This window comes from Hydra vulgaris, chromosome 08, assembly GCF_038396675.1.
Source record: "Hydra vulgaris chromosome 08, alternate assembly HydraT2T_AEP".
In the NCBI taxonomy this organism is placed as follows: Eukaryota; Metazoa; Cnidaria; class Hydrozoa; order Anthoathecata; family Hydridae; genus Hydra; species Hydra vulgaris.
Genome location: NC_088927.1, coordinates 6,777,501 through 6,791,160, shown reverse-complemented (window position 1 = coordinate 6,791,160; position 13,660 = coordinate 6,777,501). Strand labels below are relative to the sequence as shown.

Below are 13,660 nucleotides of genomic sequence, written 5' to 3'. Positions count from 1 at the left end.
ACTAAAGTCTGCGGTTTTTAAAACGTTAATTACTTTATTTATCAAACCACTTGAAAAAATCTTTAGACTTGATATTTTTACGTTTTAGCGTAACGCATACGTTATTTATTATATTACAAATTTATTATTACAAGGCCTGCTATGTATTGTTTTCGCTGTGTGAACCCTTAGCTTGTTTTTAACAATTTGACAGTCGTACGGGAATAGCTCGTGACGTTAAATTAATAGTCCTAACTGTGTCCTTTGTCGCAATGTTGTCAGAATTTAACTTTCGGTTACTTTAGGTTTTATGTTTTATAACTTTTTATTTTTTTATGTTTTATTATTTTATGTTATTATTTATAAAATTTTTAAAATTGTTTATAAATTATTAAATGTTAAACCCGACTTTATTTGTTAACTTAAACAGCAAAATATAGTTAAATATAGTAATAGTAATAATATATTTAAACAATGAGAAGGTTATAAGAAAATAAGAAGATTAATACATTAAATTCTTAAATTGTTTCATTATGAACATAAAAATAATATAATAAATAAAAATCAAAAGTTAAATTTTTTCAACGTGAAAAACGAGAGAAAAAAAACGTGATGAGAGAACCACATAATTCTCATGTACCGATATGTTATTTTTTTGTCTTTAACCCACAGGATTTTTTGATGTTTCAGATATGACACTTTCACGTATTGTGCTAACTCCAAACTTAAGAATCTCGAAGAAAATAAACTTTTTATAAGCAAATTTCCTGCAATCAATGCTATATTTTCAAACTAATTTTTTCTTTTCCCAAGATTTTTAGAAAAATTGAAGTAATTTTTAGACTAATTAGTTATAGAGGTATTTTTTAAACAGATTTTCAATAAAATTTTAAATTTATAATAAAAACAGTTAATCCAAACATTTACAAAAGTAATTAAGGCTAAACAACAAGTAATTAAAGCTAAACAACAATGCAAATAGAGCCGCCAAAACAGAACTTATGGACCACTAAAAGAGGGCTAAAAATTTTTACAACAAACTAAAAGCTACCACAAAGAATTGCAATAAAGACCCTAAACAAGTTCGATTATGTGTAGTTTACGTAGCTAATGTGGCGTTATCGTGAATTCCAGTATAAGATACTTTTTACAGGAAACTCACGGTGAACATCGTTAGATTTCACGACATTGATTTCGGAAAAATTGTTTTTATATTTCATGAAGTGAAAAGTTCAAAGGTTTCAACGAAGTTTGTTCTATTCTTATGTGGTACATAAAAAACAAAATTTTATATAAAGTTAAACTTTGCACTTTTTTGGTGAGATCTACGTTGTTAAAAACAAAAAACACATCCTGGTTAAACTTATGATGGCTATTTGTAAAACTAAGAAATTTGACAAAATTAATTTTTGCTTCTTGTTAGGGGCATTTGTTAATACCTAATGACGGAATTATAAGAATTTCTTCATATAGTTCCAAAATCAATAATAAAAATAGAAAGATAATATGAAACTAATAAATTAATTGCAGTTCCTTAAATATTCCTAGAAAGTTTACTCTAAAGAAAATGCCATTTGAAGATTTCATTGACTATGGCGCTTGGTGGCTAAATTTTTACAAGAGAACCTGCGTGAACAATTACTCTTATGAGAAAAATGTAGCAAAACCTAGCAAAATCACGTTTACAATCTCAAAATACTGTTAGATTTCACTCTCTCCTGATAAACTAGGAGAAATTAAATGCAGTATGCATATTGCTGGATAGATAAGCAATGTTTTTTGCTTATGAAACACTAAGGCAAACTTTGAACTTTCAACTAATAAAGCCTATTTATCTGTAACATACCATCAACCACTCAAAAATTGTGGATTTAAAAAAAACTTTGGTTTCTATTCCGGAAGAAAAACTTCGATTATTGAATAAAATAACGTCATGGCCCGTGAAGATCAATCAACTGAACGAATGAAGTTCTTAAATAGTACTCTAATCATATTATAATTATACTCTTATCATCATATTATGATAGTACTCTCATAATGTTATGATATTAAACCAACAAAGTAGCATTATTTCAATAGTGTTGCAGTTGTACAATAGTGATGTAGCTGTGCAACAGTGTTGCAGTTGTGCAACAGTGTTGCATAAGTAATTGCAGTTTTAAAGATTTTATTCATTTTTAAACTTCATTTACTGCAAAAAGGAAGGCATGTTTAAAAAAATACTTTAAATCTATAACAAATTGAAATTTAAAAATATTTAAAAACCCAAGTTTAAAAATAAATGGTCAAAACAGTTTTTTGTCTGTCCTGTAAAATTAGGATGTATGGACTTGTTGCTTTTATGCAGTTAGGAGTTCCATTATTCTATTATGCTAAAACTTGTATCGAAATATTTTTCTATCATCGAAATTTTTAAAATAGAACCGAAAGATTTTCTTAATTTCGTAATTCTATAAGTTGTTTCGAAATATTTAAGTGTTATCAAAATTCTATAATTTATGTCGAAACAATTTTAAACTGAAAATTCTGAAAGTTGCTTTGAAATATCTATTTTATTACTAAATTCTACAAAACTGAAAATGTTTTTATTCTAGTTATATTCTAAAAATTTAGAAATATTAAAAACTCCACTAGCCCTTTTAAAATACGCTTTTCAGAATCGATGTCGATGGCTAGATTTAGTTTAGCTAAAATTGTTTTTATTTTTTACGATCTTTAGTTTAATTTTGTTAAATTTTATCTTCCTCACCGCAGAAATACAGTGAGGGAGATAAGAAACTCGCAGAAATGCTGGAGACGTTTGACTAATAACCGGCTTATTTACTATTGGGCATTTCCTTTCTGTGCGTGATTTTTTATCTTTCTTTGTTTTAACAATTAGAAGCAGAAACTTGAAGCAATATGCATACTGTTATGATTTTCTTAAAGATTTAATATAGCAAAAATATTTTAATCATATTTTAGACTACATGAATTTATTAAATATAGGGGAAGACGGGCAAAAGGGCGTACGCTTTGAAAACCCTGAGTTATTGCGAAACTATCATTTATAAAGCAATAATACTTGGTCAGAATGTTTATGTTATTATGCAAGTAAAAGTTTGAAATTGAAATTAAAATAAAGAGTTTATAAATTTGTCATCTGGTCACGTGACCGAGGCAAGATGGCTTATGTTTATGTGATTTCTGCCCCCAATTTTATAAAATTTTAAAAGCTATCTACTTCTCTAACAAAAGTAATACAAAATTAACACGCGCCGCAAAAAAAATTTTTTTAAAAATTTAGACCTTTAGATTTCTATATATTATGAATAACCAAAACTGAGGTATTTTTTTTAACTTGTGGTGTCATTATATAAAAAAAAAACAACTGGCGATTTAAAATACAAGATGTAAATATATCTTTGTTATAATCAATTTTTAAGTTTTGTTGTTGAGTGGTTATATAAAAAGCCATCTTGTTCCATTTTCCCCTGTGCATTTTTTACATTATTTTTGTGTGTGTGTGTTAATGTCGAAATTGTTTGAAAAATATACAATAGTTTTCAAAACGTTAGACTGTAGCTAAAAATATTTGACCACTGTCATCTCTCATCAAAAATATATTTAACATGAGTTGTAGATATAAAACACTTCACTTGAAATATTCACGAGCAACTTTTTTTTATCAAAATAACTATATGAAATTGACAAGTTCGCAACTTTCCTGCGTGATCATGAACAGCGTTTAAACGATTGCTGTGACTTTATGATACATAGTCTCGAAACATTCTGGAAACTTTTACTAATATCTAAAATATTATTTTTAAAAGTATACTGCTAAAGCCTATATTTTCTGAGGAATTTTTTAAAGTTTATTTATTTAGTAACTAAAAAATGCGTTCTTCTTTCCGTGCGTGAAGCAGCTTCAAACTTAATGTATACTATTTTTTGTTTACAAAATAGTTATATAGATTAGAATTAAATATGAATTGGAGATCGCCAGTTTTGCTTTTATGAAAATTGACAAAATTGACAACGCTGACAAATAATTGACAAAACAATAACGAGTTTCCGTGAATGATTTTTTGGAAATGCCTTATTATAATAGTGGTTTATTGGTACTTTATTTTGCATAATAGATTAAAGGTAAATTTCTACATTTAATTTCTGCACAATTATTTTGATGCAATAATTCATTTTTAATTCACCAGGTATATTGCCAAAAAATTGCCAACATTTTTTTCCATATATATGTTTAACGAGTTTTCTTGTTTTTCACAAAATGACGCGTATGTTTATAGTTGCGATATTGCAAATACGACCTGCACGGATCCCGGTTGTCCGTAGGAAAGATATTCCTTGAGCGGTATAATTGATTTTACATTTGAACGCAATGTTGAAACTAAATGAGTTTCAGAAGATTGGAGGGATCTCGTTTGTTTTTCTATTTTGGTTAGACGAGGTGTTTTTCACTCATATAAAAGCGCCTTAAATTGCTCAAAAATGTGTTGAACACTCAGTTCAAAAATAAATTAAAGATTTTTCAAAAAGTGGAGTTAATCGAAGTGTGCACTGAGAGACTCATCAAAACCACGATGAAAAGGCTTTTCGTTTTTTTTTCCGGTATTAACAAAAAGTATTAAAACTAAATCATTTCATCAGAGCCATTTCTAGGCTAACCCATGCACAGGGAGCTCAGTCTTAAAAGTTTATGGCAATCCTTGCCTTTGAAATGCTATGAAACGGCTGGAGTTGAATGTGCAACTCAACTATCTAACGTTTGACGCCAAACATAAACCTAAATGATCTCGCAGTTCCAAGAAAAAGATGTACCATTAATAGAACAACATCTAAAATGAGCATTGAGTTGTCCATATTGATTAACAGTAAATAGATTATGTTTGAAAAATCTTTTTTGAAGTTTAAAACTTGATCCATTAGCAACAAGTTTTGCAAATTTTTCTGCATTTTACATTTTAATAATTGGTCAGAACTAATATCGCACTAAATGCAAGGATGCACTAGATGAGATCAATCAACGATTGCTTGAATGGGGCTGAACTCCAAAAATGGTATTAGCCATTTTTTAGATTACGTAAAATGTAAAACTTTACACCGTTCACTTAATATCCATTAAGGCTCTGACATTCCTGTATGTTTGAGGTACATTTTAAAAAGTGGTATTAATAAGTTAACGTGTTTAACATTAATGTGTCTCGAGGAATCGAACCTGTCAGAATGAGGTATTTTGTGTTGCTAACAAATACTTATTTTGTCACTGCCATCAATTAGTCGTCACCCTGACAACTCCCAAGCTTATTTTAAAGCGGTCCGAGTCCAAAATGATTGTAGTAAATTGAAAGATTTTAAAACAAAAGATTTCGAAACGTACTCATAAGGCCTATATAATGCTTCCATAGATGGATTTATGGTCTTTTAAGATTAAATTGATTATGAATTTTACAGGTTGAGCAGCCATAGCGCTGCAGTTAGCGCCCTTGCCTCAGATTCGTGGTTCAACACAACCTCTGGGCAAGTTTTATAATATTGGTAAAGAAGGAGGCGTAAACTTCCTTTCTAATGCTCTTACGCGGTGCTCTTTGATAAGACCGTAAGGATTCTTGGGGCATCTAAAATAAAAAATAAAAATAATGATAAAAAATAACCTAAATAATTCATGTAAATGTTTATTTATAGGAAAATTAAAACTAAAAAAAATTATAAATTACTTAAAAATCTTTTCTTGAAATATTTTTTTTGATAAAACAGACATTATATAAATATAAAAACCAATGTTTAAAATACTGCCAGCAGTTTGTAAAAACCTTAAAGAAAGATATAAAAATGAGTTGAAACAACAAAAACAACTACAAAAAAAAGGTATACAACCGAATTAAAAGAAACAGAAAAAATTACAAAGAAAAATTTAAATAGAATTAAAAGAAATAGAAAAAGAATAAATAATATTTAACATCAGAGCAACAATTCCCAGAGCAACAGTTGCCGGAGCAATAGTTAAAGTGAAGAGAACTTGCTAAACTGTGACAGTTATATCACAGAGATTTTCAAAAACCTCAATCTGTTGTTGATGTACTTTTTCTGATCAAATGGATAAAATCTATCAGTTAGATTTGTCAGAAACATGTGCTGTAAAACGTTGATTGGCTTTACTAAAATCACTAATGCAGTGCCGCGACTGGTAAATTATGCTAGCCGTAAAATCGACCAGCATAAAGTGCATTTTAAAGCTATTTAATAATTCAAATTTGATCTATTTACGGTTAAATGTATTGACTCTTAAATGAGTATTCACATTTATTACTTATATTGACGTTTAACTGTATAATGACGTTTAAATATATATTATCTTTAAAATTTATCAACTTTACAACTCCCAGAGTGGTTTTAGTTTTAAAAAAAAACTATTGTTAACTTTGGGAATGTTTATGTTTGTCCGTTCTTCATAAATCAGTTTTTACATAGAAAAGCCAAATATAAATTTATAACATTCAAAAAAAGTTTATATAGTAATAAAAACATAATAAAATAAGAACATTATGATTTTGTGAAAATAAAAAATACGTGCGCATATAAATTAATCATATTTGCACATAAATTAATCATATTTGCAAGATATTTTGTGTACAAAAAAATAATGTTTTTAAATGTTTAATGTTTTTAAATGTTCAATTTTTATTTTTAGGTTTGCTTGAAACATCTGAATCTAGATGTGTCTACGGAAAATGACAACGAGGATTTTGTGATCCCAAAATGCCTTTCCAATGAGACACGAAAAATAAGCTATTATGGAACAATACATATGAATCTGTCACAAAAAAAGCAGCCTATTATGGCTGATTTTTGTGAAGAAACGGAATCTGATCAATCAGTGAAAATTACTCTAGCTGTTAAGCCAAAGTTAAACTTTCATAATCGTCAGCTGTCATTAAGCGTGTAATCTCTTAATGTTTCATATCTTAACTTTTTAAAAACAATTTATTATATTTACAAGTTTCGATACAATTTTATTCTTAAATATAAAAAAACTTAGCATATTTTTATTTTTACGATATATATATGTACAAAAGTTACCTAATATTTACTACAAATGTTTATATCTTGTACAATCATTGACGTACGCAAGATACGTGCGTTGTTATATGTACGTATTCTGTATATACTGCATATATCAATTATTCTTAAATGATTTTGTTTGTGCATACCTTTAATAGTCCGAATCCCCTGGACCTTACAGTTTTTACTGCTAAATTTAAATTTTGATATTGCAAAATTGTTATAAAATTTTGTGTGCAAAATAAACAGGCGTTTATTATTTCAGAATGCATTTTTCAGTATCTAAATATTCAAAATTTTATCATTTCTCTATTTATAAGCGTTGCCCCTATTTATATAACATTATTTTCAAGATAAATCTTAAATACCTCTTACGGACAATATAATTTCTTAAAAAACAATGTCAAAAACATTTTGTACTTAATACAGAAAACTCTATGAAAATGGTCTTATTCAATCTAATATAAAAATGTGGTTTGTAATCTTTTACAATTAGGTTTGTATAAAAAAATGTGATCAGCATATTACAAGTTGTTAACACATAATTATATAAGTATAAAAAAAAGTGATCAGCATATTAAAAGTTATTAACACGTAATTATATAAGTATAAAAAAAAGTGATCAGCGTATTAAAAGTTATTAACACATAATTATATAAGTATAAAAATAAGTGATCAGCATATTACAAGTTATTAACACATAATCATATAAAGTATTTTAACACACAATAGGCAAAAAGTAAAATAGAAAAATAAAAAAATGTTATAAATAAATATAAAAATTTATAATATTTACAACAAATATAAAAATTTATAATATTTAAAAACTAAATAGAAAAATTTATAATATTTACATAAATAACAATTAAAACATTTGTGTATGCTATATTTACAACTTTTTTTTTTTTTTTTTTTTTTTTTTAGCAGCTCCAAGAAGTCCTAACGGTCTTGTCACAGAGCACCGCGGAAGTGCATTTAACCAGGAAGTTCACGCCTCCTTCCTTACCGTGACGCGAAAATATGTCCAGAGCTCGTTTCGAACCTGGATCTCCTGCTTATAAAGCAAGCGTTCTAACCTCTGCGGCACGGCCGCACAACTTAATTTTTTTGTACTTATAAATAAGGTTTTCTGTATAAATCAATTATTATATCTATAAAACCATAAATTAAAAATGTCTGGGTGAAATATTTAAAGGTTCTCGATTATAAGACTTAAAAAATTTTTTTAATTTTTACAAGTCTTTAAAAGTCATATAACCTAAATTATAAAAAATTGCCAACAATCTTTTTAAATAATGCTTCTTAAACTTTTTTTCTTTTTTTTTTTACACATATCTTAACGTTATATACTAATAAACCTTAAATACTAATAAAACAAAATTGGTTTTATTCCATTCGATTACAAAAAAGCGACTTCTGACATCAAAATTACCTCAAATCTTTATCAATTAAAAGAGAATTTTGACACAAAATTTTCAGGTGTTTATCTTGATAAAAACATTACTTGGAATCATCATATTTATTATATAAGCACATAAACTTCTCAAAACATAGGGATCTTATATAAATCACGAATCTACCTAAAAAAAAAAGTCTTGACTCTTCAACTTTATTATTTGTTTATACATAGTTATTTTTCTCATTCAAATATTGCTTATTGTACAGAAAAAGTAAGCTGCAAAGTCTTTATCTTTGTCAGAAACGCGCAATCTGTATAACCAATTTTGCAAATCACTTCTCTCTTTCGAAACTATTTTATTGAAATGAGAATTCTAAATACGAGTTAAATGTATTTAATATTTAATTATACATATATATATATATATATATATATATATATATATATATATATATATATATATATATATATATACATATAGATATATATATATATATATATATATATATATATATATATATATATATAGATATATATATATATATACATATATATATATATATATATATATATATATATATATATATGGATAAAAAATAACTTTTTAAATAAAACTTTTTGTCACAAAAAAACTTTAATCAATTTTGTATTACCTATCGAGCGCCGTACCTTTGGAATAAAATTGTTTTGCCAAATTTTAATTTTAATTCAAAAATTGGCAAAACAATTTTATTTTTAAAAAGGCAAAAAGTACTAGGTACTTCAAAATTTTTGAAGTACCTAGTACTTTTTGCCTTTTTAAAAATAAACCAAAAAACCTCATTCTTTCATTGGATAATATACTGGGTTATTATTACTAGTAAAAGTTATATATATTGGTCAACTTTTTTATTGTTTATATATATGTTTATTGAAGTTTATTCTTATTTTATTTATTGCTCTTATACTTTTGACTTTTCCATTTTTATGTTTGTTTATTCCTGCATAAAATTCTGATGAGAAGATTCTTTCGATCTTTCTTCAGATACATAAATTATTTACTTTGAAATTTTGTAAAAGTTTATTAATTTTTATTTTATCCTGGTTAAAGTTTTCGCGTTCAAGATCTTTGTGATCTTCTTTTAGACACCTTGTTTATATTTTTTATATTTTCTATCATTGTAAGTTTAAACTATTATTTTTATAATTGGTTATATAAAGATGTACAACAATCAACAAATGTTAACTAAAAAAAAAAAATTGCGATGCAATTTTAAATAATGTGAAGCAGCTAATAGCTTTTCATGAGGAATACCTTTCAGGTTTTTAAAGTGCTTTGTTCGCAGCATAAGGTTTCTGCAGCTAGTTAAGTGCAGGCTCGTAGGAACAAAAATTATATTGGAGGGTAGGGGGGGTGGCAATACTTCTGGGTCGGTCAAATAGTAGTAGGTCAAAATTTTTTGTCGAAGGAACTCACGCCGAAAATACGGATGATAAATTAGGTTCTTTCTATCCTTTCTTTTATTATTAGTTTTTAATTTGTAATTGTTTGCTTTTTTCCAAAAAACTAACTTCAAAATTATTTATAGGAAAATTATTAGGGTGGGTGGGGGGAGGCAAACGTCCCTGCTGCCCCCCTAGTTGCTACAGGCCTGAAGTGTAAGATCCAATTTAAAAAAAAATAAAACAAGGCAGAACCACGAAGAGACTCTTGACTATGAATTTCTAAAAAGTCCCGCGAAATCATTGAAAATCGAACACTTTTTGATGATTTATAATAATACCCTTCTTAGTAATACCCATAGGCGCCAACCAAAAAGGGGCGCTTATGTTTTTACTTTCTTTGAAAAATTTTATTAGACATTTTTTTATTTTATTTTTTATTGCATAATCAGAATTAATTTTGAATTTATTTGAATTTTTTAAAAATATTTATACAATTAGTTTTAAATAAAAAACAAAGATTTTAAACAACGAAAGGTAGGTGTTTCTTTAGGCGAAAAATATTTGATCGAAGTCACATGTTACATGACTTGTCGTTACATTGCATATTATAAAGTACTGGTTTTTATTGTAACTTTTACAGTGTATTTTTGCTTTTTATTAAATCAATAAATTTAAACAAAATTTAATTAAAAACAAAAAATTAACAGATAAATAGTTTTTACTGTAGATATGTATTGTTTAAACTTCAATTATGAATTATAGGGCGACGACTGTTCATATGCCTAAAGGCGCTGTAGCCACAAATGCGGCACTGGTGGTACCCAAAAAAATATTTTAAGAATTTCATTGGAACTTTAGTAAAGATCCATTTTCAAAACATAAAAACATCATTAAAATTTTTTTAAATATTTTCTTAATTGAAAATCTTTGTCTTGATTACCCAATTAAAAAGTAAAAATAAGCAAACTTTTATGATTACTCCAAATTTATCAGCCATTTTAACAAGAAATTTTTTTAATTCTGATTCACTTTCAACAGGGCTGCAAGCAACCACTATAAAGTTGGGAGTTACGAGGAAAAAAATGATAGAGTTATCGAACAGGAAAACGGTTGACAGAAGACTTAAAAAGTTAAAGGTTGTATGAGCCAGGAAGATCACTAATGTATATAGGAAACAAAACAGGACCATATATATAACCTTGAGGTACCCCAGAAGTTACTGGCAATGAAGAAAAGTGTTGGCCTTTGAGGAGGGGCTTTTTTCAGCATTTTTCACTTATATTATAAGTGTATCTTATAGGCTGTTGCACCTCGGAACTAAAAGGTAAATTCTAGCGAGATTGACGAAACGAAAGAATTTGCTTACTTTCAAATTTACCGTTACCAAAAATCTAATCTCGCTTTATTTTAAGTATAAGTTTTGAAATAAAATCATGGGTCGGCCAAGTAATCAAGAACTATGGCAACTATGGTTTTTTTACTGATGTCGATGGGAAACTAGAAACTGTTTTCTGTAATATCTGGAAATAGGAGTACAAGATTGCTGACAAATCTACTTCTAGAAAAATTCTTCACATTTAGGTGACACACCCGGTGAAATAATAGCATATCCGGTAAATGAAGTTTGAGCAAAAAAGAAAAAAGATGATGGCTGTCTTTAAATTGAAAAGAATTAATACAAAGGTCAACTACGAAAAAGGGTTTGGATAAAGAAATTCTGAAGCTTTTGGTAACAGTATCAAGGAGCTGAAGCTAAGTGACAAAAGTTCAATTAGCAACTACATTAAATACAAACAATCAGATTTGTCACCGCTTAAGACTGGTATGGAAATTATGGTGTTTTTGACGACAAGTATTAGTGCTTTCAACCTAGTCAAAACAGATTCATTTAAGCGCTTGATACACTATTTCAATCCCAAGGTATAATAATACAAAATAACGAAGTCTAAAGTTCAATACATTATTTTTTAAGTAAAATGTTGGCTTTATAAATAATGTTTTTGAATTTCCAACACTAACAATTAAGAGCATTTAATAGCCACAATTTACGACATTTTAAATGTTTTAAATGTTAACGACAACAAAATTAATGACATTTTAAATGTTTTAGGTGACTCAAAAACAACATTTTTGAGAAACCGTTTGCACTTCTCTACGCAAATCTTAATCAAGCTGATGTTGATGAGTTATTTATAAAAGAATTGTCAACATGTCGCGGATATAGGTTTGCAACAGACATCTGGACATCTCGAAACTACAATCCCTATATGAGCCTATCACTTCACTATATTAACAATCACTTCAAGTATTGCCTTCTTAGCTACTAAATTAAATTTGTAATTTTGTATTATTAAAAGTTCATAACAGCTCAAAGTGAAATCAAAGACTAAAACAAGAGATCAAAAATTTGTCATCTGAAGCTGTCCAAGAAACTTATATTAATCTCATTCAATCTGTTCCTACAGGTTGGAATTCCGTGACTATGAAAGTTGAAATTGTGATCAAAATCAGAAAAATTTTAAATCATATCCGTGACTGTTTAGGTTTAAACTAAACCTTTAATTAAAAATCTTTAACAGCAGAGGTCTATCTATTTTTCCAAAAACTTAATATGTTTGAACAGTTTAAAACGAGATAAACGTGTATTAAAATGTAATAATAACAAACTTATACAATTAACATGTCAGTAAAATTATTACATATTATCATTACAAATAAAAATATGTCCAAGGAAATGTATGCTCGGTGACAATTACAATTTAACGAACACACGTTTTTTTTTTTAGGGAAGTATGAAAAAAAAGTTGGCGTAATGTATCCCATCTCCAAAACAAATGGATCTTGCTAAAAAAATCTTGCCTGTTTTGTTGCAATTCAAAGAAATTTCAGAAATGCAGACAAAGTTTGAATCATACAAAATGGCGTTAACAGCGTTATGATTTTATATTTAAAATTGGAGAAAATTATCAACTTGATTGATGTTTGTCCTGCCAAAACTCTTTAAGAGCTTATGGTAAAAGATTTATCAAAACGTTTTCTATTTTGGGGTTCGAAAAATAAGGTTTACAATGTTAGCTCAATCTTTTAACCATATTTTTAAGGTGTAATACTGTTCTTGAAATAATTTATTTAACGAATAATAACTATGCTAGCAAACTATTAATCGACTTTTTTTAAATAGGAGCATGATCTAACCGGGTTGATACCAAAATGGAATTTGAAGGTGTCAAGAAGGCAATTGTATACTCACATAAATCCTACAAATAAAGTTCGAACAGAAACTGTTACCAATGAAGTTGACAAAGCCGATGAGGTCATAAAATTTTACTGCTGCTGCAGTTAAATTTACTGTCACTATTGACAATATTGTCAATATTGACGATATTGACAATATTGACGATATTGACAATATTGACGATATTGACAATATTGACGATATTGACAATATTGACGATATTGACAATATTGACGATATTGACAATATTGACGATATTGACAATATTGACGATATTGACAATATTGACAATATTGACGATATTGACAGTAACCATCAGCTTTTGTAGATATTATTGCGAAAGCGATATTGAGACCTCTGAAAGAGTCTTCTCAGTAGGTGGCAAATTGTTACAACTAAACGAACAAAAGCTTCAATCAGAGTCTGTCGACAAGTTGATTTACATGCAGCAGAACTTCGATCAGGCAAAACATCATTAATAAAAATAAAAACCTTTACTTAAAGTAATAAAATAAATTGTAATTTCGCTGTGGGACAGTTTACCTCTTAAAAACACTTTTTTAAGT

At 27.7% G+C, this 13,660-nt stretch overlaps 1 protein-coding gene across 1 annotated transcript in view; it reads left to right on the top strand.

Annotated features, from left to right (window-relative positions):
* LOC100208815 (uncharacterized) overlaps positions 1-7,165 on the top strand; it is a 32,640-nt gene extending 25,475 nt beyond the window's left edge. Inside the window, exon 4 of the mRNA XM_065802985.1 lies at positions 6,665-7,165. Coding sequence (XP_065659057.1) covers positions 6,665-6,919 — 255 coding nt within the window. The 3' untranslated portion in view covers positions 6,920-7,165. The remainder of the gene's footprint in view (positions 1-6,664) is intronic.
* Positions 7,166-13,660: the final 6,495 nt, after the last annotated feature.